The following is a 22702-nucleotide window of genomic DNA, read 5'->3' as shown; positions in this document are numbered from 1 at the left end:
GGTGGGGTGAGGGGAACGGCGTGAACCTGGGCGCTTTTCACCCTGGGTGGCTGTTAAATGGCAGGAATCAGCGTTATCTTGTGCCGTTCCTGGAGGCTTTTCCCATCTCTGCTGCGGGTTCAGTCGGTTCTAGTCGGATTTATTTGCTTTTTAGTCCCTTTTAATAAGCTTTCTTTTTTAGATGCCCCATAGCGACCTATGGACACCCCATAGAGCCCTATAGAGCCCCCCATCCCCATAGACACCCTATAGACATCCCATAACGACTTATAGTGACTCATAGACACCCCATAGCTACCTATAGAGACCCTCCACGACCCATAGAGACCCTATAGAGACCCTCCACGACCCATACATACCCAATAGCGACCCACAATGACCCATGGACACCCCACAGACATGCCATAGACACCTCATAGTGACCCAAAGCAACCCAAGCTCAAGCCTTGTGCTTGGCATCTCCCACCCAAGAGGGAGACGTTATGGTTCAGGTGGTGTGAAAGGTGAGGGACACAAGGTGGTGGTCGGGCACAACCAGAGGTGACCATGAGGGTGCAGGACCTGCAGCAGGATCCAAGGAGGATTCCCCCTTGTGCTGTGACATGGAAAAGTGGGATCAAGTGGAGGCTGGTTGGGTTCTTTGAACCTTTATCAGCTGCTTTTGGAGTGTTTAAGGCGGATTCTTCCCATACGGGAGCGATTCGGTCATTCCTTGACTTTAACTTGATGTCAGCACAAGGAAACTCCTCCTTTCCCTCAGCGGGAAGTTTTCCTGGGATCCCCCTCGCTTCCCTGCTCCGCACCTCACCAGGGAGAATCCCTGTGGCTGAGAGAAGTCCCTGGGAAGGGGCTGCTGAAGGGTGGGAAGTGTTCCACCACGCTCCGGCTCCATCCAAGGGTTGCATCAGAGACTCCTCAGCTCTGGGATTCGTGTCCGCTCCTTGTTCTTGGACGAAGACCAAAAGCAAAGGTTAAAGCTCGTATTTTACTGGTCCTGTGATGGAAAAACCCTTCTGAACCCCCGCAAAAAGAGACATTTTGCCACTGAATTCCTGACTTCCGGCTCCGGCAGCAGGTCCAGCAGAGGCTGGGAGTGCTTGGCAGGAGCAGGGAATGCTGCTTGTCTGGCTCCGGAGCAGCTCGGCTCCATGTGGAATCACTTATTCCTCTGTATTTAATATGCAAGGCAGATGTGCTGTGGTATCCACAGCTCCAGAGCCAGCAACAGAGCTGGGGGCTGATGGGCAGAGCAGGCTCTGCGTCGTGTCGAGCACGAGGCAAAGAGAACAGCGCTTCTCAGCACCTTTCCTGTGGTCATGGAATCATGGAATGCTTTGGGAAAGGACCTTAAAGCTCATGTAAAGCCACAGGCAGGGACACCTTCCACTAGAGCAGGTTGCTCCAAGCCCCTGTGTCCAACCTGGCCTTGAACACTGCCAGGGATGGGGCACACCATCCAGTCCTCCTCCTCTCTTGTTCATGCTCCATATGGGATTAAAATCCTTCAGGATGCACATGTCCCTGCTTCCTTAAGGACCATCCTCACAAGGGTGACACCTACTAGGATTTAGGATGCTTGTTTCCCATCTTCTGCCTCTTTCCAAGGGTGAAAGTCATGGATCCAGAGCAAATTCAGCCTGAAGATTGGATTCCAGACTTGGATTGAAGCTCTCAGCCAGGGTTTAGCTGCTCAGCACCACTCGGGCAGCCTTGCATCGAGGAGAGGGCAGATGCTCCCTGCTCCTCTCGGTGCCATTTGCTCTCCAGCCCTAGAAATCCCATTATCCCAAAGCATTTGTACAGTAGATATTTTGCTCTCCTACAACATTCCTGCAGCTGGAAGTGTTGACTCCAGTCAAATCTCATCCCTTTTGAGCACGTCTCAGCGGTCTGCCCTATTGCTCCAGTCACTAAGGAAGCACCCAGCCAGTGGCTGGCATAGAGAACCCCTCCTTTTGGCTTCTCCAGTCCACCTAAATTAACCCAAACTCTTAATTTCTCCCACTTTTCCCAGGAATCCCATGTGCCGGGAGGGTTTGTGTTGCCTGATCTTGCTCAGCTCTTCCTGTACTGCCCTGTGTGGTCTCCACTGCACAGTCCCTGAAGCCATGAGCGACTCGGGCATTGTCTCCCCGAATCCATTGGGGATTATGTCCCTGGGAAGGGAATCTGCCCGGATGGGTGGGAATGCCGTCTGGCTCCTATAGGATGGGGCCAGACACGGTTGAATCAACGCAGGGGTTTCAATCAGGTCTGACCCCGCTTCGCTTCGGCTCTGCCCCCCCCCGCTGGGTCCTAGAGCCGACCGTAGCACATAGAACCCGGAATGGGGTGGGCTGGGAGGGACTTTCTTCCCCGTATTCCATCTAACTCTTCCCTCTGGCAGAATAAAGCCATTCCCCTTGTCCTGTCCCTCCATCCCTTGTCCAAAGCCCCTCTCCAGGTTTCCTGGAGCCCCTTTAGGCACTGGAGCTGCTCTAAGGTGTCCCCTTCAGGAGCCTTCTCTTCTCCAGGGAGCTCCACGTCCCTCTTGTGCTGCCCCAGAGCTGGGCTCGGGAGTGGGGGGGGGGTGTCTGGATCCCTGTGTCTGACCTCGATTCTCTCCCTGTGCCCTCAGTGAACGTCGTGGAAGCCCTTCAGGAGTTCTGGCAGATGAAGCAGTCGCGTGGAGCCGACCTGAAGAACGGAGCCCTCGTGGTGTACGAGATGGTCCCTTCCAACAGCCCCCCTTACGTCTGCTACGTCACCCTGCCGGGGGGCAGCTGCTTCGGCAGCTTCCAGGTACCTGGAGCTGGGGTCGGGCTGTCCCTGCTGCAGAGCTCACTCTCAAACTCAGCTCCCCACCACCATTAATGCTCCAGGAGCTTCCTGGGGGCAGTGTCAACATTTTCCTGCTGGGAATGCCATGGGATCTGCGTGTAACCCTCTTCTATTTCAAGCTGGCTTCTAAATGTTCCTATAAACCCCCATCCAGCATCAGTTTGGGCTGTTGTTACTTTGCTGGATGTATTCCCTAACCACTTGGAGCTCAGCAGTGCTGGAGTGAGATCCGTGCTTACTGGAGAACGCCATTTGATGGGCTGGTTTTGATCCTTTATTCTCCTTCCCAGGATTAGATCCTCCTTCCCAGTGAGATCCATTTCCAAACTGGTGAAGCACCATTCCCATTTCACTCAGAACCTCTTCCTAAAGGTGCCAAATGGCTCAAGAAACCATTGGATTGATGGGAGGAGCAAAGGAAAGGGTCCAAGCCAAAGGCCTCAGCCCAGGGCTGAAGGTCACAAACTCACAGCAGGTCCTGACATTGCTTCGCGTTCCTGCGCTCTCCTGCCTTCAGGCATTTAACTCCCGTGTCCTGAAGGACGTCTCCCAAAGGAACAGTTCTGGCAGCTCCAGGCCCAAGGAATGGTCCTTGTGGTTTAGAGTCCTGGGGTTTGTTGTTCTGCTCGGTGGCATTTCCTGGTGCTGAGCTCAGCCGCCTCCCTGCGCTCGGGATAACTGTGGTTTCCTAATGATTCCAGGCTGTCCGAGCGTGCCACATCCCATAACTGCCCAGTGCTGCCACCCCGTTCCCACCGGGAGTGCAGGGCTCTCTGATGGGGTCTGTATCTCCCCAGTTCTGTCCCACCAAGGCCGAAGCCCGGAGGAGCGCTGCGAAGATCGCGCTGATGAATTCCGTGTTCAACGAACACCCTTCCCGACGGATCACGGATGAGTTCATCGAGAAGAGCGTTTCCGAGGCTCTGGCATCCTTCAACGTAAGGTTTTTCCATTGTATTAAGTAGGGAAAACCCTCAAATGATGGGAAGAGAAGGTTACTTTTCCAGCTGGAATTCCTTACGGCAGGTTTGGGGGTTGGTTTTATAGTGAGGATTAAAACTTCTCCTGGAGGGAATTCTCACTGCACCGGCACACGGGTGGTGCCCAGAGCCACGCCGGGTTGGGAATTGCAGCTCTTGTATGGAATGTCTCCTGCAGGGCAATCGAGAGGAAGCTGATAATCCCAACACTGGGATCGGTGCCTTCCGCTTCATGCTGGAATCCAACAAGGGGAAATCGATGCTGGAGTTCCAGGTACTGCTTGGGATGGAATGCCGTGGATCCATTTCGGCCACATCCAGGGGTTTGGGTGCATCCCGAAGCCCCTCGTGTTGCTGTAATGGGGCTGCTTTGCCTCAGGGAAGCTTTTCCTGCAGCGCTTCCCTGGCTCCTTTCCCTGGGATGGAAACGCACTGGAGGTGGGAGCCAGCCATGTTTAGATGAACGGGCTGTTTCCACAGGGTATTCCTGGGCTTGGGATTGGCTTTGGGAATGTTGTGTCTGCATCTGGGTGGCCTTGAGGGAGTCTTGGACTTCCAGCCTCTGGAGTTGGGAACAGGCTCCGTGATCCCTGGAACCGCAAAGTTTGGGATGTGATGTTCCGAAGTCCTTCCTGGCTCCTTGTGCCTGGAGCTGGGAACTGGCTTGGCTGCTCCTGACACTGAGTCCTCATCCCAACACATGCTCCTGACACCGAGTCCTCATCCCACACTTTATTCCCAACCCCCTCTTGCCATTCCAGGAGCTGATGACCGTGTTCCAACTGCTGCATTGGAATGGCAGCCTCAAAGCCATGCGGGAGAGGCAGTGCTCACGGCAGGTGAGTTCCAGTATCCCGAGCACCATTCCCGACGCCTTATCCCCCTCCCAAAGCTGCTGTAGCTCACCCAGCGCCCTGTATCCCCTGCAGTGACTTGTTTTCCCTGCCATTCCCACCAGGAAGTGCTGGCTCACTATTCCCACCGCGCTCTGGATGACGACATAAGGAACCAGATGGCCATGGACTGGGTGAACCGGGAGCAGAGCAGCCCGGGGGCTCTTTCCAGAGAGCTGGCATCCACGGAGCGGGAGCTGGATGAAGCCCGCCTGGCCGGGAAGGAGCTGCGCTTCCATAAGGAGAAGAAAGACATCCTGATGCTGGCTGCTGGCCAGCTGGGAAGCACGCACTCCTCCAGCTGCTAGGCTCCGGTGCTGGCGTCCCGCTTCCCAACGGGATCCAGCCCTAAAGCATGTTCCCAACTTTCCGGCCCGTTTGCACATTGGAGAGGAATTGGAAAGGGAAAAGCTCCTTTAGAGATCTTTAACCCTTGTTGTAATACTTTGCTTCCAGCTCTGCTGCTCCCGAGCTCCTCCTGCTGCTGGTGGTATTCCAGAGCCGGCAGCATTCCGGGGATTTAGCACTTCTCCTTGGAGCATAGACCTGCTTTCTGATGCTCTTCTGCTTCTAGAATAGAGGGGGCTCTGTCCAACCCCCTTCACAACGAGTTAAACCCCAGAGGGAAAAGCTCCTGAGCATGGCAAAAGGGATTTAAACTGGGATCTTGGTCTGGCCAGGCTTAAATGTGGGAATCCGGCATTCCAGGCTCGGGATTTGCAGCCCACATGGCCCTGCTCTGGCTCTTCATGCCCGGGGGGGATGTAGTGCATTAACAACCACCCCCAATGGTGCTTAAGGGGGGGTTTATTCATCTCCCGCCCTGCTCCTCCTTAATCCGTGTTGGATTCTTGGAGTGTTGAACCCAAATCCTGGCCCAAGCTGGGAATTCTGCAGGAAATGGAGGGTTTGGGCTTCCAGGTGAGTGACACTCCCGAAGGTTCCCCCTGGAGCCTCCTTCCCAAGGCAGGTTGCAAAGGCCTGGCCGGGCTTCCAGCGGGAAGCAGGGAATGGGGAGCCCTGGGAGTGCCAGGCTCAGGTAGCCAAGACCTCAAATCAGGTCCAGTCACCTGCGACTGGGGTTAAGTCTCAGCTGACTAGGTCTGATCTTAAGTCTGTGTTCACCAGAACAGTGTTTAAGTCCCAGTTAACCAGAGCTGGGTTTAAGTCTTGCTTAACCACAAGTGATTTCAAGTCTTGCTTAACCAGAACAGTGTTTAAGTCTTTGTTGGCCAGAGCTGGGTTTAAGTCCCAGTTAACCAGAGCTATGTTTAAGTCTTGCTTAACTACAGCTGATTTTAAGTCTTCCTTAAGCAGAACAGTGTTTAAGTCCCAGTTAACCAGAGCTGTGCTTAAGTCTTGCTTAACCAGAACTCATTTTATGTCTCAGTTAACTAGAACTGGTTTTAAGTCTTGTTTAAGCAGTGTTTAAGTCTCAATTAACTAGAACTGATTGTAAGTCTTGTTTAAGCAGTCTCAGTTAACTAGAGCTGGGTTTAAGTCTTGTTTAACCAGAGCAGTGTTTAAGTCTTACCTAACCAGAGCTGGGTTTAAGCCTTGCTTAACCAGCACGGAGTGTAAGCCTCAGTTAACCAGCGCTGGGTTAAGTCCCAGTTAACCAGAGCCATGTTTAACCCCGAACCAGGGCTCAGCTCCTGCCCCTCGCTCCAGGCCATTCCCAAGCCCCTTCCTGCTTTTCTAATGCGGGCAGCTGGAATCCCAGCCTCCACATTAGCCGTAGCTCCTCCGCCTTTGTAATCTCTTTCCAACAACCCTGGTTTAGTGGGATTTATCCCTATTTTTTATACGCAGCCTCTTGCCATGATGATGCTTAAAGTCCCATGGGATGGAAAGGGGGGGATTTGCCGTTGTTATTCCTTTTCCCATTGGGATGGGATCATTGGTGCTTCTGGAGCCTTCCACAACCTTCCAGAGCATCAAATGGCCATTCCTGGCAATCCCGGAGCCCGCTGGCGAGCCTCTGCCTCTGCCCAGAAAGTGGGAAAGGGGCAAATACCGGTTTCCACAGCATCCCCTGGGATCGTTCTGTGTTACGGCAGCGCCAGGGGCGAATCGCTGCCGCCACCGCGCCTTGTGTACGACTTTATGCAATAAACACCCGGTTTGGGGGTAACTGCGGTGGCTTCGCTCTTCTTTAGAGGTTCAGCGCGTCCCCGGGCCGCCGCGGGGGGGGGGGTGGGGGGCAGCGGCACCGCGACCTTCCCAACATGGCGCTGCGGGCGGGTTGCCGTGCTTTGACCTCCCCAAGAGGGCGGCCATGTAGCTTCCGCCGTACGCCCTCCCCAATATGGCGGCTCTGCAGCGTCCGCCGTACGGCCTTCTCAAGATGGCGTCTAAGTAACTTCCGCCGTACGCCCTTCCCAAGATGGCGGCTATGTAGTGTCTTATGTGCGCCCTCCCCAAGATGGCGGCTCTGCAGTGTCCGTCGTATACCCTCCCCAAGATGGCGGCTCTGTAGTGTCCGTCGTACACCCTCCCCAAGATGGCGCCGCGCAGGAGCACTTCCGGCGCGCGTCCCGGCGTGCACCGCGGCGGCGGCGGCAGCGGCGGCGGGAGCGGCAAGATGGCGGACGTGCTGGACCTGCATGAGGCGGGGGGCGAGGACTTCGCCATGGACGAGGATGGCGACGGTGAGTCCGGGCCCGCGGCCGGGGCCGGCGCCTGGGCCCTGCCCGTGCCTGACCCGCGCCCCTCTCCCCCCAGAGAGCATCCACAAGCTGAAGGAGAAGGCGAAGAAGCGGAAGGGCCGCGGCTTCGGCTCGGGTGAGAAGCGGCCGCTGTGTGAGGGGTCCCGGTCTCGGTGCTTTGGGGGGGCCCGGGGGGAGGGGGTCCCCGCTCACTCCTTCTCCTCCGCAGAGGAGGGCTCCCGGGCGCGGGTGCGGGAGGACTACGACAGCGTGGAGCAGGACGGGGACGAGCCGGGTCCGCAGCGCTGTGAGTATCCCGGGGCTGGGCGCGGGGGGAGCCCGCTCTGGAGCCCCCCGTTGAAGCGCGGTGTCCGTGTCCCCCCCGCAGCGGTGGAGGGCTGGATCCTCTTCGTGACCGGGGTCCACGAGGAGGCCACGGAAGAAGACATCCACGATAAGTTTGCGGAGTACGGCGAGATCAAGAACATCCACCTCAACCTGGACAGGCGGACGGGCTACCTGAAGGTAGGGGCAGGCTCCTCAACCCCTGCTCCCGGGCTCCCCTCGGCCCTGCCGGGATCCGCCAGGGCTCTGGGAAGGGATTCTTCCCACCTCCCTGCTCCGTAGGGATACACTCTGGTGGAGTATGAGACCTACAAGGAGGCGCAAGCGGCCATGGAGGGGCTGAACGGGCAGGAGCTGATGGGGCAGCCCATCAGCGTGGATTGGTGCTTCGTGCGGGGGCCCCCCAAGGGCAAGAGGAGGTAAGAGACTGACCCGGGGGGTGCTGAGCGGGAAACGCACCCGGGGCCGGGCTGCAGAAGAGCCTTAAAGCTCATCCCACTGGGGGTTTAAGCCGTTCCCCCTCATCCCATCCCATGTCCAAAGTCCCTCGCCGGGTTCCTTGGTGTCCCCAGAGCCGTGTCTGGGCGCAGCTCCATGCTCTCTCCTCTCTTCCAGGGGCGGCCGCCGCCGGAGCCGGAGCCCGGACAGGAGGCGCCGGTGATGGCTCCTCATCCCCATCCCAAACCCGCACCGGGAGCGCCGGGAGCAGGGTTTGTACCTTGGGAACAGGAGGAGCCGGAGGAGGTTTTGCTGGTTTCCAAGGGGCTGAGTCAGGGGGTGAAGCCTCCGTTGAGGTTCCTGAGGGGTTGTGCTTGTGCTGAGCCCCTCAGCCCGGTTCCAGCTCCAACCACGATGTTCCTGAAGCATCTTCTCCCACAAGGAGCCACCCTCGTGTCCCTCCTTACCCGCTGGGGGAGCTGGAACCAGGCCCCGGCTCCGGCCCTGCCCCAGCGCCGGCCCCACAATAAACTCTTTGTGGTAAAAAGCCACTTTTCCCCCTTCCAAGAGCACCTGGAAGCTGCTTTCTGGGCTCCTTGGGTCACGGCGAGTTCTCCCCGTGCAGGTAAAGGGACACATCGGAGTTATCCAACGGGTTTGGCTTGGGAAGGACCTTGGGATCCTCCAGTTCCAGCCCCCCAAATTCAACCTATTCTACTTTCCCCCAAAAAAATGAGCCTTTTCAGTGTTTTTTAAAGCAGTTCCTCCCCATCTCTCTTGCTTCTGTCCTTATTGCTCCACGTAACCCACGTCCTGCCCCAAAGACAAGCTCCTGCTGGGGAAGGAACCTGCGTTCCTGCTGGAGCAGCTTTGGGATGGTGCAGAGCCCTTGCGTGTGTGTCCCTTATCCCACTTGTCCCCACCTTGCCCCACTGTCGGGGTCCCCTTTGCCCCCCCCCAGCACACAGAGCTCTCAGGTGTCTTCCTGCAGCTCTGGCTTGTGCTTCCCGGGTGCTCCCGGGTTGTTCCCCGTTGGCACAGGATGGAGTTAAGGGGGGTGCTGAGCGCCAGCAGGAACCTTGGGAGGTGAAGGAAGACTTGGAGCAAGTGATGGAGCCTCCGGCTCTCTCCGTGGTGAGGAGGATGCGGCCGTAGCGGAGCACCGTGAGGAGCAGGAGGAGGTGAACATGTTGTAGGGGGTCTCCTGCCCATGTAGGGTCCTTCTCCCCACATCCCTGGAGCCCCTTCAGCCCCTGGAGCTGCTCTGGGCTCTCCGCACAGCTTCTCTCCCCCAGCCCCAGTGTTCCCGGCCTGGCTCCTCTGGGAGCGGCTCCAGCCACTGCTCGTGGCCTCCAGCAGCTCCGTGTCCTGCTGAGGACACCACAGGTGGGTGCACTGTCCAAGTGGGGTCTCACCAGAGCAGACCTGGAGTGTCCTTGGGCTTTATCCTGCTGCTCCCAGCAGGATCCTGGTCAGGTCTCAGCCCCCGGGGGCACCCAGAGCCATGGCACCCACCCGGGCTTGGGGCACAGCACGGGGGGCCTGGGTGCCCCCCAGAATCCCTCAGCATCACCCTCTTAGTGGCCTTCAGCCTCCTCCTCCTCACCCAGGGCAGAGCCCCTCGTGTCACCCCAGCACCCTCCCTGCACCCTGTGCACTGTAAGAGCATTCACAGCATCCTCAGCACCCACAGCACCTTCACAGCACTGTGAGAGCACCCTCAGCCTCTGCCCCTGCGCCCTGGGAGCCTTCAGGATCCCCTGGCCCTGATGTGCCAGCACCCACGTGTGACAGCCCTTGTGCACCGACCCCCAGATCCCCCCCCCGCGACACTCCGACATGGGTTGAGCTGTGCTCGGGCCTTTATTGACCAGGACACCGAGAGCGTGAGCCGCCCCTGGCCCCTGCACTGGCACCCAGCGGGGGGGGGGGAGGAGGAGGAGGAGCGGGTGGATGAGGAGGGAGCGGGAGGATGATGCGGGGAGGGGGGGGGCGGACACGGGCTCCTGAAGGGCTTTGGGGTCGTGCAAAGTGTCTGCCCGCAGCAGCAACGCGGCCGAAGCCATCAGTAGGGTTCAGAGTGAACACGGCCCCGCCTGCCGCGGGGCGGGGGGGCTCTAAGTGCCCGGCTCCGGGGCCGGGCTGCTCTGGAGGCCGGCCAGGAGCCGCATCTCCTCGGTCTGCATGGAGTGCCGGCGCAGCAGCTTGCGGCCGGGGGCGCCGCGGGGCGCGGGGGGGTGCGGCCCGGCCGGCAGCGGCGGCAGGAACCCGGCCCTGCCCGAGCCCAGCGGCTCCAGCAGCAGCGTCCCGGAGCCGCGGCGCTCCAGCAGCCCGGGGGGGCGCCGGCGGGGGCCGGGGGGAGACTCGGTGCCGGGCAGCGGCGCGGCCAGTGCGGCCCCGCGCCGGCCCCGGCCCGGGGATGGAGGCGGCGAAGCGGCCCACGGGGACCCCTCCGCCTCGAAGCGGAGCGGTTTGACCCAGGGTGCCGCCTCCGGGGCCGTGTTGCGGCGCGGTAACGGCTGCGGGCAGGCGGGGGGCACCCGCTCGGCCCAGGCGGCTCCCGCCATCCCCGCCGCCTCCCGGCCCTCCACGCTGTGCCGCCGCGGGCGCCCGCCCAGGCTCAGCCCCTCCAGCCCGGCCACCAGGCGCTCGGAGGGGCCCCGCGTCCCCTCCGGGCCCGGCGCCACCAGCCCCCAGGGCTCCGAGTTGAGGCGCTTCAGCGGCCGCCCGCGGGAGCGCGGGGGCTCCGCGCTGGCGGTGGCCGGGGCCGGCGGCGGCGGCGGCGGGAAGCAGAAGACATCCCTCTCCTCCTCCTTCTCGCTGCCCGCCGGGGACGCGGCCGTGCGCAGCTCGATGTCGGACGGTGACATGCACAGCGCCGGGGAGCGCTTCTCCTCCAGCCCCGGCGACGGCGGCGAGTTGAGGTATTGCCGCGTGGTTTTGGTGCCCGAGGGGGACGTGTCGGTGGTGATGATGATCACCTCCTTCCCCCGCGCCTTGCACGCATCCAGCAGCACCTGCAGCGTCTCCCGGTCCCCGCGGTTAATGGCATAAACCAAAGCGGAGGCTCCGGCGTAGTCGCGGGCGCTGGGGTCGGCGCCGTGAGCCAACAGGACAGTGGCCACGGCGGGGCCGGCGCGCTCGGCACAGGCGTGCATCAGCGCCGTCATTCCCGTCTTGTCGGGGATGTTGGGGTCGGCGCCGTTTTCCAGCAGGTACCGCACCATCCGCGGCTGCTCCAGCGGGTCGGCGTAGCCGGCGCGACAAGCGGCCATCAGCGGCGTCTGCCCCGCGGCGTTGCCCTCGTTGATGTAGGCTCCTCCTTCCAGCAAGAGCCGCGTGAGGCGGAACTTGCCCTGGGCCACGGCCCGCAGCAGCGCCGACCCGTCCGCGGGTAACATGGGCAGGGCGGCGGCGCCCGGCGGGCGGCGCACGGGGCTGGGCATGGCGGCGCCTACGGCAGCGGCGATGGCCGGTGCTGGGGCCGGGCCGGGAGCGTCACCCGCTCACTGCAACGGGACACGGCGCGCGGTGACCACCCCCCGGCCCTGCCGCGGGCTCCCCCAGACGGGGTCCGAGACCCCCCCGGGCCTCTGTCGTGTCCCCCTAAACCCCTTCCTGCACCCCCTCCTGGTACCCCTCATCCCCCTGCCTGTACCTCCTGCCCCTATCCCCCTCCTGCAGCTCTCCTGCATCCCTGCTTCTGTGCCCCCATCCCTTCCTGCATCCCTGCATGTACCCCCATCCCTTCCTGCATCCCTGCCTCTATCCCCATCCCTTCCTGCATCCCTGCATGTACCCCCATCCCTTCCTGCATCCCTGCTTCTGTGCCCCCATCCCTTCCTGCATCCCTGCATGTACCCCCATCCCTTCCTGCATCCCTGCATGTACCCCCATCCCTTCCTGCATCCCTACCTCTATCCCCCATCCCTTCCTGCATCCCTGCCTCTATCCCCCATCCCTTCCTGCATCCCTGCCTCTATGCCCCTATCCCTTCCTGCATCCCTGCCTGTTTTCCCCTCCCTTCCTGCATCCCTGTCTGTATCCCCAATCCCTTCCTGCCTCCCTGCCTGTACCCCCCATCCCTTCCTGCATCCCTGCCTGCATGGTTCCCATGGCGACCGCAGCTCATCCTGCTCCTCATCTCTCTGCCCAGCCAACAAAATGGGGGACACCCCCCTCCCCATTTCCCCCATTTCCACCCCCCCGCCTCTGGCGGGTCCCCATCCACCCCCCAGCAAGACACCAACAGGCACCGAGCCTGAGCCTGGTGCTGGGGCTGCAGCGTCCCCCTGGGGGGGGGGACATCCCGAAGAGGGACCACCCCGCCCCCCAGCCCCTCTCTCTCGCATCCTTCCATCCCTTCCTCTGTTACCATAGCGACCGGAGCGGGGTATCCCCCGGCGAGGGGTCCAGGTCCCAGATGCTGCCGGGCTGATGGAGGTGTCGGGGCCATCGGCCGGTGGCCGCCATCCCGGCCCGCCGCTGGCGTAGCGCGGGGAGGGGGGGGAGGCAGCGGAGGTTATTTGGAGGCTTCCCCCCCCCCCCCTGCATCGCTATTTTTGGCTGCTGCTGGCGCGGGGAGGGCTGGAGCGGGATGAATCACCCGGCGGCGGCGCAGCCAGCGCCGAACCCGCTGCGCCGAGCCCTGCGTGGGGGCGAGCGAGAGGCCGCCGTGGGGCCCGGCGAGGCTGGGGGGGCACGGGGGCTGGCGGCCATGGCGCTCAGGGGCTGGGGACCATGGGGTATTGGAGTTTGGGGGGCCCATGGAACAGTGGAGCTGGGGAGGGTAGTGTCACACCAGAGGTATGTGGAGAACCAGGGGGCTGTGGGTCCATATCACAGTGGGCCATGGGGCAGTGGGGGCTGTGGGGCAGTGAGGCCACAGTGCTGGGGGGCTCAGGCGCCCCAGGGCAGCGGGGTGGGGGGCATGGGGCAGGGACCTTCTGTACTCCCACCTTTGGTCCCGGTCCCCGTTTACCAACCCTGGCCCCATTCATTCCCGCCCCGGCCCCATTCATCCCTTCATTCCCCTCCCTCCGCCCCGCCCCTTTTCCCGCCTCCTCCCCTCTGATTGGCTTCTCCACCCGCAAATCAGCGCGGCCCTTTAGTAACGTCGCGGAGCTATAGCGGCCTCGGACACACGTGGAGCGGCTGCGCATGCGCGGGGTGAGGACCGGGATCGGGACTGGGATCGGGATCGGGATCGGGACTGGGACTGGGATCGGGATCGGGGAGGGGCGCCGTGTGTATCCCCGTCCCGTGTCCCCTCCGACCCCCTCCACGTCCCCGTTGTCCTGGGGGGTGTTCCCGTGCCGTGTCCCATGTCCCGGCGGGGTCCCGTGTCCGGGGGGGTCCCCGCTGCCCCCCCTCACCCCTGGGGTCCCCCCAGTCCTTCCTTCAGCGCAGGGGGGGCTGCCCCATATCCCCTTTTAATCCCCGCCTCCTTCCGCCCTCAGCGCCCCCCGCGCCCCCCCAGCCATGGCGGGCCGGGGCCGGGGCCGGGGCCGGGGGCAGATGACGTTCAACGTGGAGGCCGTTGGCATCGGGAAGGGGGAGGCGCTGCCCCCCCCCACGCTCCAGCCCTCCCCGCTCTTCCCGGTAAGTGCCTTGAGGCGGGGGGGGGTGTCCCTCGTCCCTTCGGAGCGGCTGAGCCTTGATGTGCTCAATGCACTGATGCCCCCCCCAGCCCCTGGAGCACCGCGCGGCCCCATTGCCGGGGGGCGAGGAGGGCGAGTACATGCTGGCGCTCAAGCAGGAGCTGAGGGGGGCCATGAAGAACCTCCCCTACTTCGTCAAGCCCGGGGCTCCCCGGAGAGGTACCGGGGGGGCATTGAGGGGTTGGGGGCTCCCCAGCCTGCAGCGAACCCCCCACTGACACCACCACCCCCAATCCTGCTTTGGGACCCCACCAGACATCGAGCGCTACTCGGACAAGTACCAGATCTCCAGCCCCGTTGACAGCGCCATTGACTGGAACCCAGGTGGGGGGACACAGGGGGACTTGGGGGGGACAGGGGACGTTGGAGGAGATACACAACAGGTAGAGGGGCTGAGGGGGGACAACAGGGGACCTGGGGGGACAGGATGACAGAGGGACTTGGGGTGGGACAAGGGACCTGGGGAGGGGACAGAGAACCTGGGGGTCCCCATCCTCTTGCTCTGTCCCACAGACTGGAGGCGGCTGCCGCGGGAGCTGAAGATCCGGGTGCGACGGCTGCGGAAGAGCCGTGAGTGTCCCCCTCCATGTCCCCCTGTGTCCCCCCCATGTCCCGATCATGGGGCACCGCTCCCCTTCGCCCCCCCCATCCCGCAGGAACCACCATCCTCATTCCCAAGTGCAAGCAGCGGGTGGCGCTCGACAAGGAGGAGACCATTAAGAAGCTGGAGGTAGCGAGGCCACTGTCCTCTATGATGGTGATGGGGGGGTCCCCACACTGGGCTGGGTTTTGGGGTGTCCCATAACGCTGTGGGACCCCCCCCCAGAGTCTAGAGAAGAAGGAGGAGGAGGTGACATCGGAGGAGGAAGAGGAGAAGGAAGAGGAGGAGGAAGGGAAGGAAGAGGAGGAAGAGGAGTACGATGAGGAGGAGCATGAAGAGGTGAGGTGGGGCCCTGGGGGGGGGGGCAGTAGAACCCCACTGGAGTGATGGCGGTGGCTATGGTGGGGTGGGGGGATCCCAGGACCACCGTGTCCCTTGCTGACCCCACCATGTCCCCCCCAGGAGACCGACTACATCATGTCCTACTTTGATAACGGGGAGGACTTTGGTGCTGACAGCGATGACAACATGGACGAGGCCGTCTACTGACCCCCCCCAGGACATTGGGGTCCCCTGTCACCCCCCCCCCAGGACATTGGGGTCCCCTGTCACCCCCTCACAGGACATTGGGGTCTCCTGTCACCCCCCCTCACCACCGCCTCCAGCCGCCAGGGGGCACTCGTGCTCCAGGGATGGAGGTGGGGCGTCACAGCCGCGTGGTGGCAGCTCATGGCGGGGGAGGACGGGACACGGGGCCTCCCCATTTTGGGGGGGGAGGGTCCCGAACCCCTGCAGCCCCCCCGGCCTTGTCCCCAAGCTGGTGACGGGTGGGATTGTCCCCTTTGGAAGTGGTTTTAGAGATGAGGGGGGTCCCCCCAACCTCCCCCCCCCCGTATCCCCCCCTCCTTTTGAAGCAGCTTTTTAATATTTGTGATTTTTTTAAACTCATTTTGGGTGGATTAAAGTGAATTTCTCTATTTCTGGCTCATGTTTGCCTGTCCCAGGGCTGGGGCAGCACGTTTCGGGGGGGGGGTCGAGCAGGTTTTGGGGGGACACACCCCAATAGCCCTCCCCCCCCCCCGCATTAACCCCAGTGGTGCTGAGCTCCAGCACAGCGGGTGCAGGATCAGCCCCCCCAGAGACCAAAGGGGCGGGCAGCGCGGTTTGCCCCCCACCCCCTCATGTCTATGGGGTGCCCCAGGTCCCTTGTCACACACTCCCCCCCCCCAAAAGTGGGCTGACCCAGAGCAGGGGGCTGAGCCACAGCAGTGAGCGGGGGGGGGGGGGAAGGCGGATTGTGGGGGGGGGGAGAAGGGATTCTGGGGACGAAAAGGTGGATTTTGGGTGGGAACAGGGGATTTGGGAGGGAAAAGGGGGGGTTGGGGGGAAAAGGTGGGGTTTGGGTGGGAAAAGGGGGATTTTGGGGGGAAAAAGGGGGGTTTTGAGGGGGAAAAAGGGGAGTTTTGAGGGGGAAAAGGGGTATTTGGGGGGGGGAAGGGGAAGTTGTTTGTGCCGATGGCGAGGACAAGGCAGGGACAAGGTGGAGCCGCTCACGTGGGGCTCATGTGCGTGTCCCCCCCCCGGGCTGGTTCCTGTTTATGGCCCGTTCTCGCTCCCTGGTTCATAAACAGCCAAAGAGAAGCAACAGCTGCATAAATTCAATGTTTGTTCCCATTCCCAGCCCCGCAATCCCATCCCAACCCCATCCCGTTCCCCCGGGACCATCACGGCGCTCCCGGGGCAGGATCCAGCCCCAGCTCCAGGAATAAAAGCAGCTGGAAAAGCTCCGGGAAGGGGGGATCGGGGCCGGGACTGCAGCGGGGTTGGGGGCTCTGCCCTCAATCCCATGGGAAGGGGGGTTCGGATCCCTTTTACCCCCGTTGTCTCCTCGGGATGTGGCTGTTTGTCCCAGGACCTTTGGCCGAGTTGGAAGTGGGTGGAAGCGGTTGGGAAGCGCGGCCCGAGCCAGCACAGGCCCAGTGCCAGGGGCTGGGACAAGCAGCGGGGGGGACACCACACAATGCAGAGGGGACAGCGCACGGGGGGGGACATCAGAGGGGGGGACATCATATTGGGGGGGGGCATCACATTGGGGGTACATCAAGTGGGGGGACATCACATATTGGGTGACATCACATTGGGGGGGGCGTCATATTGGGGGGCATCACATTGGGGTGACATCACATTGAGGGGGACATCATATTGGGGGGACATCATGTTGGGGGGCATGACATTGGGGGGGGACACCATATTGGGGGGGACATCATGTTGGGGGTCATGACATTGGGGGGACATTACATGGGGAGCATCACATTGGGGGGGGCATCATGTTGAGGGACATCGCATTGGGGGGGACATATCACATTGGGGGGGACACATCACACTAGGGGGACACATCACACTGGGGGTGACACGGCCCCGGGCGGGGGGTGCGGGTCCGTTTCCAGGTCCCGATGGCCGCCGCCCCCCCGCGCCGCCCCCCCCGGCTCGGCTCTTCCTGCCCATACTTGGCCTGGAGCGGGACCGACCCTTCACCCGCTTGGAGCCGAGCCCGGGAGAGCGCGGGGGGGGGCACGGCCGCGGCACGGGCAGAGCCGGAGCAAGGGGGACGTGGCCCCGGAGCAACGGGTGCTGCGGTCCTGCAGCAATGGGTGCCATGACCCCAGGGAGGGAAACTGAGGCCCGGAAGTAGCAATGGGTGCCATGGTCCTGGAGCAATGGGTGCTGTAGTTCCAGAGCAGTGGGTGCTGTGGTCTTGAAGCAATTGGTGCCATGGTTCTGGACAATGGGTGCTGTAGCACCATGGAGGGAAACTGAGGCACGGAGGGAGCTGGAGCAATGGGTGCTGTGGTCCCAGAGTAATGCGTGCCAATGGCCCCAGGGAGGGAAACTGAGGCATGGAGGGAGCCAGAGCAGTGGGTGCCATGGTTCCAGAGCAATGGGTGCTGTGGGCCTTGGGAGGGAAACTGAGGCACGGAGGGAGCTGGAGGAATGGGTGCTGTAGCTGCAGGAAGGGAAACTGAGGCACAGAAGGAGCTGGAGCAATGGGTGCCGTTGCCCTGGAGCAATGGGAGACATGGTTCTGGAGCAATGGGTGCTGTGGTTCCAGAGCAATGGGTGCTGTGGGCCTTGGGAGGGAAACTGAGGCGCAGAGGGAGCTGGAGCAATGGGTGCTGTGGTTCTGGAGCAATGGGTGCCATGACTCCAGGGAGGGAAACTGAGGCACAGAAGGAGAGTGAGCCATGGATGCCCTGGAGCAATGGGTGCTGTGGTTCAGGAGCAATGGGTACTGTGGCCGCAGGAAGGGAAACTGAGGCACAGATGGAGCTGGAGCAAGGGGTGCTGTGGTCCTGGAGCAATGGGAGACATGACCCCATGGAGGGAAACTGAGGCAGAGGAGGAGAAGGACCCATGGATGCTGTGGTCCAGGAGCAATGTGTGCTGTAGCTGCAGGAAGGGAAACTGAGGCACAGATGGAGCTGGAGCAATGGGTGCCATGGCTCCAGGGAGAGAAACTGAGGCACAGAAGGAGAATGAGCCATGGATACCATTGCCCTGGAGCAATGGGTGCTGTGGTTCTGGAGCAATGGGTGCCATGGCCCCAGGGAGGGAACCTGAGGCCCGGAGCGAGCTGTGGGGATGAGCCCGTGTCCGTCTCTGGTGTCACCGGTGTCACCGCCTGCCGGCAGCGATAAGGGCTCACGGGAGCCCTGCAGGGAGATAAGTGCTGGGGAAACTGAGGCCCGGTGGGAGACGGCGCCGCGGAGCCGGGCCTGGTGCCAGCTGGGGCAGGGGTGAGGAGCGGAGCCAAGGTCGAGGCTGTTTTTCCTCTCCCGGTCCCGTTCCTCGATCCAGCGTCAACTTTCACCCACATCCCCCGGAAAACAGCGTGGGGGGAGCAGGAGCCGCTGATCCCGGGGTGGGAAAACAGCTCCTTTGAGAGACAGTGGGATAACCCCCTCCTCCCGCAGTGCTGTGTCCAGCTCTGGGGTGACACAGGAGACCCCGGAGCTGCTGGGAGGGCTGGAGCAGCTCTGCCATGGACCAGGCTGAGAGAGCTGGGCTGGGGCAGCTGGAGAAGAGAAGGCTCCTGAAGGGGACACCTTAGAGCAGCTCCAGTGCCTAAAGGGGCTCCAGGAAACCTGGAGAGGGGCTTTGGACAAGGGATGCAGGGACAGGACAAGGGGAATGGCTTTAACCTGCCAGAGGGGAGATTGAGATGAGCTCTGAGGCAGAAGCTCTTCCCTGTGAGGGTGCTGAGGCGCTGGCACAGGGTGCCCAGAGAAGCTGTGGCTGCCCCATCCCTGGCAGTGTTCAAGGCCAGGGTGGACACAGGGGCTTGGAGCAACCTGCTCCAGTGGAAGGTGTCCCTGCCCGTGGAACTGAATGAGGTTGAATGTCTTTTCCCACCCAACCCATTCCATGACTCCAGAGGCCGGGATAATCTCACTAGGTCTTTATTACAAACGTCACCCCACAGGGGCACACGGTGTCAGTGGTACAAAAGAGCCCGTTTCCCACTCCCCCAACCCCCCCCGCGACTAACTACAAAACCAGTACAAAAAGAACTTGCTGCCCAACACTGGAGGCATTCCAGATTCCAGAGCTCTTCCTTTTCCCAAGGAAGAGCCGAAGGAGTTTGGTTCCAGCACTCTGGAACAACTCAGCCTCCACAGGAGGTCTCTCCCCATCGTGGCCTCTCCACTGGGGCAGCAGCGACAATGCTCAAGAGCAACAACGAACTATTTTCATGGCACATCCCGGCACAGAACCAAGGTCCCTGAGGATGGTGGATCCAACTGGATCAGAGGCAGCGCAATATCCCTATGGACAGTGTCCTTGGCTTGGTTTTGCTTTGGAATCAAGTCTCTTTGGGCTGGACCTGCCTCTTCTCCCCCTTGGTTCTGCAAACTCCACCTCGAGGTTCCCTCATTTCCAGGGAAGCACCTTGGGAGTCCGGGATTGGTTTTTCCGCAGGATTCCGGCGGTAAGGCGAGGTCCCGAGGGAACACCCAGGCTCGGAAGGACACTGCAGCACCTCCTCCAGGCCCAGTGCCTGGGGCAGGGCGCTGGGACCGCAGTCCGGGAAAAGCAGGAAGAGTCACCCGCCACTCACTGCACGTTGTTGTTGGCGATGCAGGGATCCACCTGAAGGAGGAAAGAGAAGGGGCTCTGTAGATCCCAAGGGATTTATTTCATCCCAATGGGAAACACCATTCAATGATCCTCGCCCCACTCACCTCAGTGTAGGTGGGTGGTGGCATAAACTTGAACTCGGGTGCGTACATGAAAATGGGGCTGTCGAAGCTGTCGGTGTCGTCCAGCAGCGGTGTGGTGGGACTCTCCAGGCGATGATCCTCAGGGACAATGTCCAGGTAACACGGAGGCGCTGCAGGGATGCAGAGAGCCGTGAGCTTGCTGCTGCACCCCTCCGAGCCCCCGGACCCCGAGCAGTGGGGTTTTACCACTCACCTTCTGGAGCATCGGGCAGGTTCAAATCCACCCAGCTCATCTCGGAGCTGGCCTGACTGGCCATGCTGGAGCTGCGGCTGCCAATGCCCGAGCGGCTGCCGATGACCAGGGGCAGCTCCAGGATGATCTTCTTGGAGCCCGGGACGCTGACATAGATCTGTGAGGGTGAGACCAAGAGTTTTAAGGGATGTTGGGATGCAAGGATAGGGACACACACACAAGGCTTCAACCACCCAGCGAGCAGGGCCCCGCGGTGCTCACCTGCAGGAAATACTCCACACGCAGAATGTTGCAGCCCAAGATAGAAGGTTTGAGCTTCTTGACACGGATGGTTTTGCCTCGCCAGGACTCGGACATGCCCGAGATGATGTGGTTGCCCCGGACGCAGGAGAGCTTCTGGGTGAAGACCTTGGTCTGCCCGTTGGCCAGGTAGGTGTGCTTGGCCATGATGGCTGCCTTGGGCACCACGATGCGTGAGCACGTGTTCTCGAAGTCAGCGTTGATGCAGATGTCGTCGCCTGGGGAAGGAACCACGTTGGGTGTTGAGGTTAGAGCCTTTTCCTTGCGGGATGCCCACTTCCATTGTTCCCCCCTTCCAACCCCACTGGTTCCCTGCTGCAAGAGGCTCCTACCTTCACAAAAGCCCTTCCTGTCGATCTGAGCGCTGACCGACACGCGCCCGTCGGGGATGAACATACACGACACCTTCTTCTCCTTCTTGGCAGCAACTGGAGACTGTGGAGGAAAGGGACTGTTATCCCAGGCGAACCCACTCACCATTCCCATCCTGCTCCTTTAAGCTTTCCAAGCAAAGCTGCCCATTCCCCATGAGGTTTGCGTGTCTCGCAGTGAAACAAGCATCTCCCTTTATCCCCCTGGTGTATATTGCGAGTAGCAACTAAGGCTTGTGAAGAACTAAGTATTTAATCCGTGCTGAGCAGCAAAGCCCATTAGAGGAGCCTTAATGCCAGAGGACGGAGTGACCCTATCCAAGAGCTCCTCTCCCTGGGATGCCCGGAGACACCCAGCACTTACCAGCAGTTCTGGAGTGTTCACATCGACAGGGTCCATCACCTCGAAGCGCTTCTTGATCTCTTGAGTGGGAAAGGATGGGCGCTCCAGGAAAGCCTTCACCCAGTAATCCACGCAGCCGTACTTCCCCTTGAAAGTGGTGCCCAAGGGGCTGTGGAAGGAGAAGCTTGTCAGGCACAGCTGAACCAACAGAAGACCTCTTCTCCATCCCAATCCCATTTTAGGAAGCAGCGTTCCATCAAGGACTTACCCCTGGGGAAGCTCAAATCCGAACTTATACTCGTATTTGTTGCCAGGTCTCAGGATCACAGAGCCGTCCCCATCTGTGGAAGAAAAGGGGAAGGGAAATGTGAGAATGAGCACTTTCATTCTTCCGTGTTTCCCCCTCTGCTCTGCTCGCCCAGGGGAGGAGCAAGGGAAGCTGTTGACCAAGAGCTGCTTCCACCTGCCCCCAGGACAGCCCCGTGCCTCCTCCTCACTGCTTACAACATCCCCGTCCGAGGCTGGGACACTACGTCCCGATGGGCCCCAGCCAACACCCCACTCCCAGCGCTCTTTACGGCCAAGACTTCACGTCACCCCCATTATCTCCTGGGACACTTTGTCACATCCCTCTCTTGTGCCTTCCCCATGGGAGCGCTGCTGAAGGAGCTCTCCATGCCCAGAGGAAGAGACTCTGGACCTTGGGTGAGGCTCCACAACCAAGGCAAACTCCGTGCCTGTTCCCTGAGTCCCACAACACCCCATGGCTCCCCTATCCTTTAGTTTTAACCCTCACTTTTCCAACTTCAAGCCCATCTTAGCCAAGCCCTTTTGTTGCACAAGTTTCAAGGAACATCCTTATTCCTCTTAAGAACTCCACCACCATCCAACTCAGCCTGCTCAGCACAACTCACCCATGACTCGCCAACCTCCCAACCAGAAAGAGCTGCTCAAGAGACACCCCTCAAACCCTCCCCCCCCCCCCCCCCTTCACCTCCTAGCCCCGCATCCTCACCAGTGGGCTGCTCCTCCAAGGTGAGGACATCCTCAAAGCGCAGGTACTCCATCTCCTGCCTGCACTGCTGAGGCCCCTTGGTCCAGTTGACTCTGGCCACCCCACAGGCCAGCACCTTGACGGCGTTGACGCGGGTCACCTCAGCCACCTCCACCAGTATCCGTCCCACCACCTTCTCCCCGCTGCTGTAGACCTTCTCTGGCTCACTGAAGGTCATCACGAAAGTCTTCACTTTCTTGAACATCACCATGGCTGGAGCAGGGGGGCGATTGAGCCTCTCGAAGACCAAAAGGACCCGGAGCCGGCTGCTTTCCGCCGCGCAGGGGGGATCGAACCCTCGTCTGTGCCGTCCGCGGGCTCGCACTGCACCACACCCGCTGCCGCCGGAACGCTCTGAGCGCAGCCCCCGCCCGCCGCGGCCCTTTTATAGACCCGGCCGCGCGGCCCCGCCCCCGCCCGCGCCTGTTGATGCCAGCTGCGCCACGCTGAGGGCGCGTGGACAGGCGTGCTGCTCGCGTGATCAGCGCCGCCATTGGCCGCCGCTGCCTTGTTTACAAAGCCGTCGGCCAATCAGAGCGCCGGGTGCGGAGCGTGGACAGCGTGTGAAGGAGAGGCGAGCGTGTTCAGCGGGGAGGAGGGAGCGGGGGGAGAAGGTGAAGGGGGCGGAGTGACAGCGCGGCGGGCCAATAGAGAGCGAGCACTGGAGGCGGCGGCGGCCAATGGCGAGCAGGGAACGGGATGTCATGTTCCCAGGCGGGAGGGCGGGGGGAGCCGGGCCGGGCCGGTCTGTACTGGGTGAACCGGGAGCGGTCCCGG

At 61.4% G+C, this 22702-nt stretch overlaps 5 protein-coding genes across 7 annotated transcripts in view; 3 read left to right on the top strand and 2 right to left on the bottom strand.

The window, feature by feature from the left end:
* Positions 1 to 6827, top strand: part of LIX1L (limb and CNS expressed 1 like) — a 7976-nt gene extending 1149 nt beyond the window's left edge. Inside the window, exons 3-8 of the mRNA XM_030473719.1 lie at positions 2015 to 2034; positions 2516 to 2781; positions 3618 to 3758; positions 3979 to 4074; positions 4562 to 4639; positions 4759 to 6827. Coding sequence (XP_030329579.1) covers positions 2015 to 2034; positions 2516 to 2781; positions 3618 to 3758; positions 3979 to 4074; positions 4562 to 4639; positions 4759 to 5001 — 844 coding nt within the window. The 3' untranslated portion in view covers positions 5002 to 6827. The remainder of the gene's footprint in view (positions 1 to 2014; positions 2035 to 2515; positions 2782 to 3617; positions 3759 to 3978; positions 4075 to 4561; positions 4640 to 4758) is intronic.
* Positions 6828 to 7233: 406 nt separating this feature from the next.
* RBM8A (RNA binding motif protein 8A) lies at positions 7234 to 8897 on the top strand. 2 transcript variants are annotated; one of them, XM_030474057.1, is made up of 7 exons: positions 7234 to 7344; positions 7418 to 7477; positions 7571 to 7648; positions 7730 to 7866; positions 7969 to 8105; positions 8302 to 8396; positions 8750 to 8897. In XM_030474057.1, the coding sequence occupies exons 1-6, from the start codon at positions 7278 to 7280 to the stop codon at positions 8345 to 8347; spliced, it is 525 nt and encodes a 174-aa protein (XP_030329917.1). In that variant the 5' UTR covers positions 7234 to 7277; the 3' UTR covers positions 8348 to 8396; positions 8750 to 8897. The 2 variants fall into 2 exon arrangements, with proteins under 2 accessions (XP_030329917.1, XP_030329916.1); XM_030474056.1 differs by having other exon boundaries at positions 8302 to 8897.
* A 1074-nt stretch (positions 8898 to 9971) lies between these two features.
* On the bottom strand, positions 9972 to 12799 carry ANKRD34A (ankyrin repeat domain 34A). The gene is made up of 2 exons (XM_030473989.1): positions 12500 to 12799; positions 9972 to 11633 (listed from the first exon to the last, which is right to left on the bottom strand). Exon 2 carries the CDS (start codon positions 11568 to 11570, stop codon positions 10242 to 10244), a length of 1329 nt encoding a protein of 442 aa, XP_030329849.1. The 5' UTR covers positions 11571 to 11633; positions 12500 to 12799; the 3' UTR covers positions 9972 to 10241.
* Positions 10779 to 15362, top strand: POLR3GL (RNA polymerase III subunit G like). Its single transcript, XM_030474047.1, has 9 exons — positions 10779 to 11048; positions 13223 to 13293; positions 13584 to 13725; positions 13814 to 13943; positions 14040 to 14108; positions 14298 to 14354; positions 14441 to 14514; positions 14611 to 14724; positions 14848 to 15362. Exons 3-9 carry the CDS (start codon positions 13606 to 13608, stop codon positions 14932 to 14934), a joined length of 651 nt encoding a protein of 216 aa, XP_030329907.1. The 5' UTR covers positions 10779 to 11048; positions 13223 to 13293; positions 13584 to 13605; the 3' UTR covers positions 14935 to 15362.
* A 3464-nt stretch (positions 15363 to 18826) lies between these two features.
* On the bottom strand, positions 18827 to 22284 carry TXNIP (thioredoxin interacting protein). 2 transcript variants are annotated; one of them, XM_030473965.1, is made up of 8 exons: positions 21887 to 22284; positions 21140 to 21212; positions 20893 to 21040; positions 20490 to 20592; positions 20119 to 20375; positions 19858 to 20014; positions 19626 to 19774; positions 18827 to 19533 (listed from the first exon to the last, which is right to left on the bottom strand). In XM_030473965.1, the coding sequence occupies exons 1-8, from the start codon at positions 22134 to 22136 to the stop codon at positions 19498 to 19500; spliced, it is 1173 nt and encodes a 390-aa protein (XP_030329825.1). In that variant the 5' UTR covers positions 22137 to 22284; the 3' UTR covers positions 18827 to 19497. The 2 variants fall into 2 exon arrangements, with proteins under 2 accessions (XP_030329825.1, XP_030329824.1); XM_030473964.1 differs by having other exon boundaries at positions 19672 to 19774.
* Between the last annotated feature and the right edge of the window lie 418 nt (positions 22285 to 22702).

This window comes from Strigops habroptila, chromosome 22 (genome assembly GCF_004027225.2).
Source record: "Strigops habroptila isolate Jane chromosome 22, bStrHab1.2.pri, whole genome shotgun sequence".
In the NCBI taxonomy this organism is placed as follows: domain Eukaryota; kingdom Metazoa; phylum Chordata; class Aves; order Psittaciformes; family Psittacidae; genus Strigops; species Strigops habroptila.
Note: the sequence above shows the minus strand (reverse complement) of the source record. Positions and strands in the feature narration are given on the sequence as shown.

Coding starts and splice junctions, on each gene's coding strand:
- TXNIP (XM_030473964.1), bottom strand. CDS start 22,136: ATGGTGATGTTCAAGAAAGTGAAGACTTTCGTGATGACCTTCAGTGAG. Junction 21,213..21,886: donor CTTGGAGGAGCAGCCCACTG/GTGAGGATGCGG, acceptor TTTCTTCCACAG/ATGGGGACGGCTCTGTGATC. Junction 19,775..19,857: donor CCTGCCCGATGCTCCAGAAG/GTGAGTGGTAAA, acceptor GCATCCCTGCAG/CGCCTCCGTGTTACCTGGAC.
- ANKRD34A (XM_030473989.1), bottom strand. CDS start 11,570: ATGCCCAGCCCCGTGCGCCGCCCGCCGGGCGCCGCCGCCCTGCCCATG.
- RBM8A (XM_030474057.1), top strand. CDS start 7,278: ATGGCGGACGTGCTGGACCTGCATGAGGCGGGGGGCGAGGACTTCGCC. Junction 7,478..7,570: donor GGGCCGCGGCTTCGGCTCGG/GTGAGAAGCGGC, acceptor TCTCCTCCGCAG/AGGAGGGCTCCCGGGCGCGG. Junction 7,867..7,968: donor GGCGGACGGGCTACCTGAAG/GTAGGGGCAGGC, acceptor CCTGCTCCGTAG/GGATACACTCTGGTGGAGTA.
- POLR3GL (XM_030474047.1), top strand. CDS start 13,606: ATGGCGGGCCGGGGCCGGGGCCGGGGCCGGGGGCAGATGACGTTCAAC. Junction 13,944..14,039: donor GCCCGGGGCTCCCCGGAGAG/GTACCGGGGGGG, acceptor GGACCCCACCAG/ACATCGAGCGCTACTCGGAC. Junction 14,355..14,440: donor GCGACGGCTGCGGAAGAGCC/GTGAGTGTCCCC, acceptor CCCATCCCGCAG/GAACCACCATCCTCATTCCC.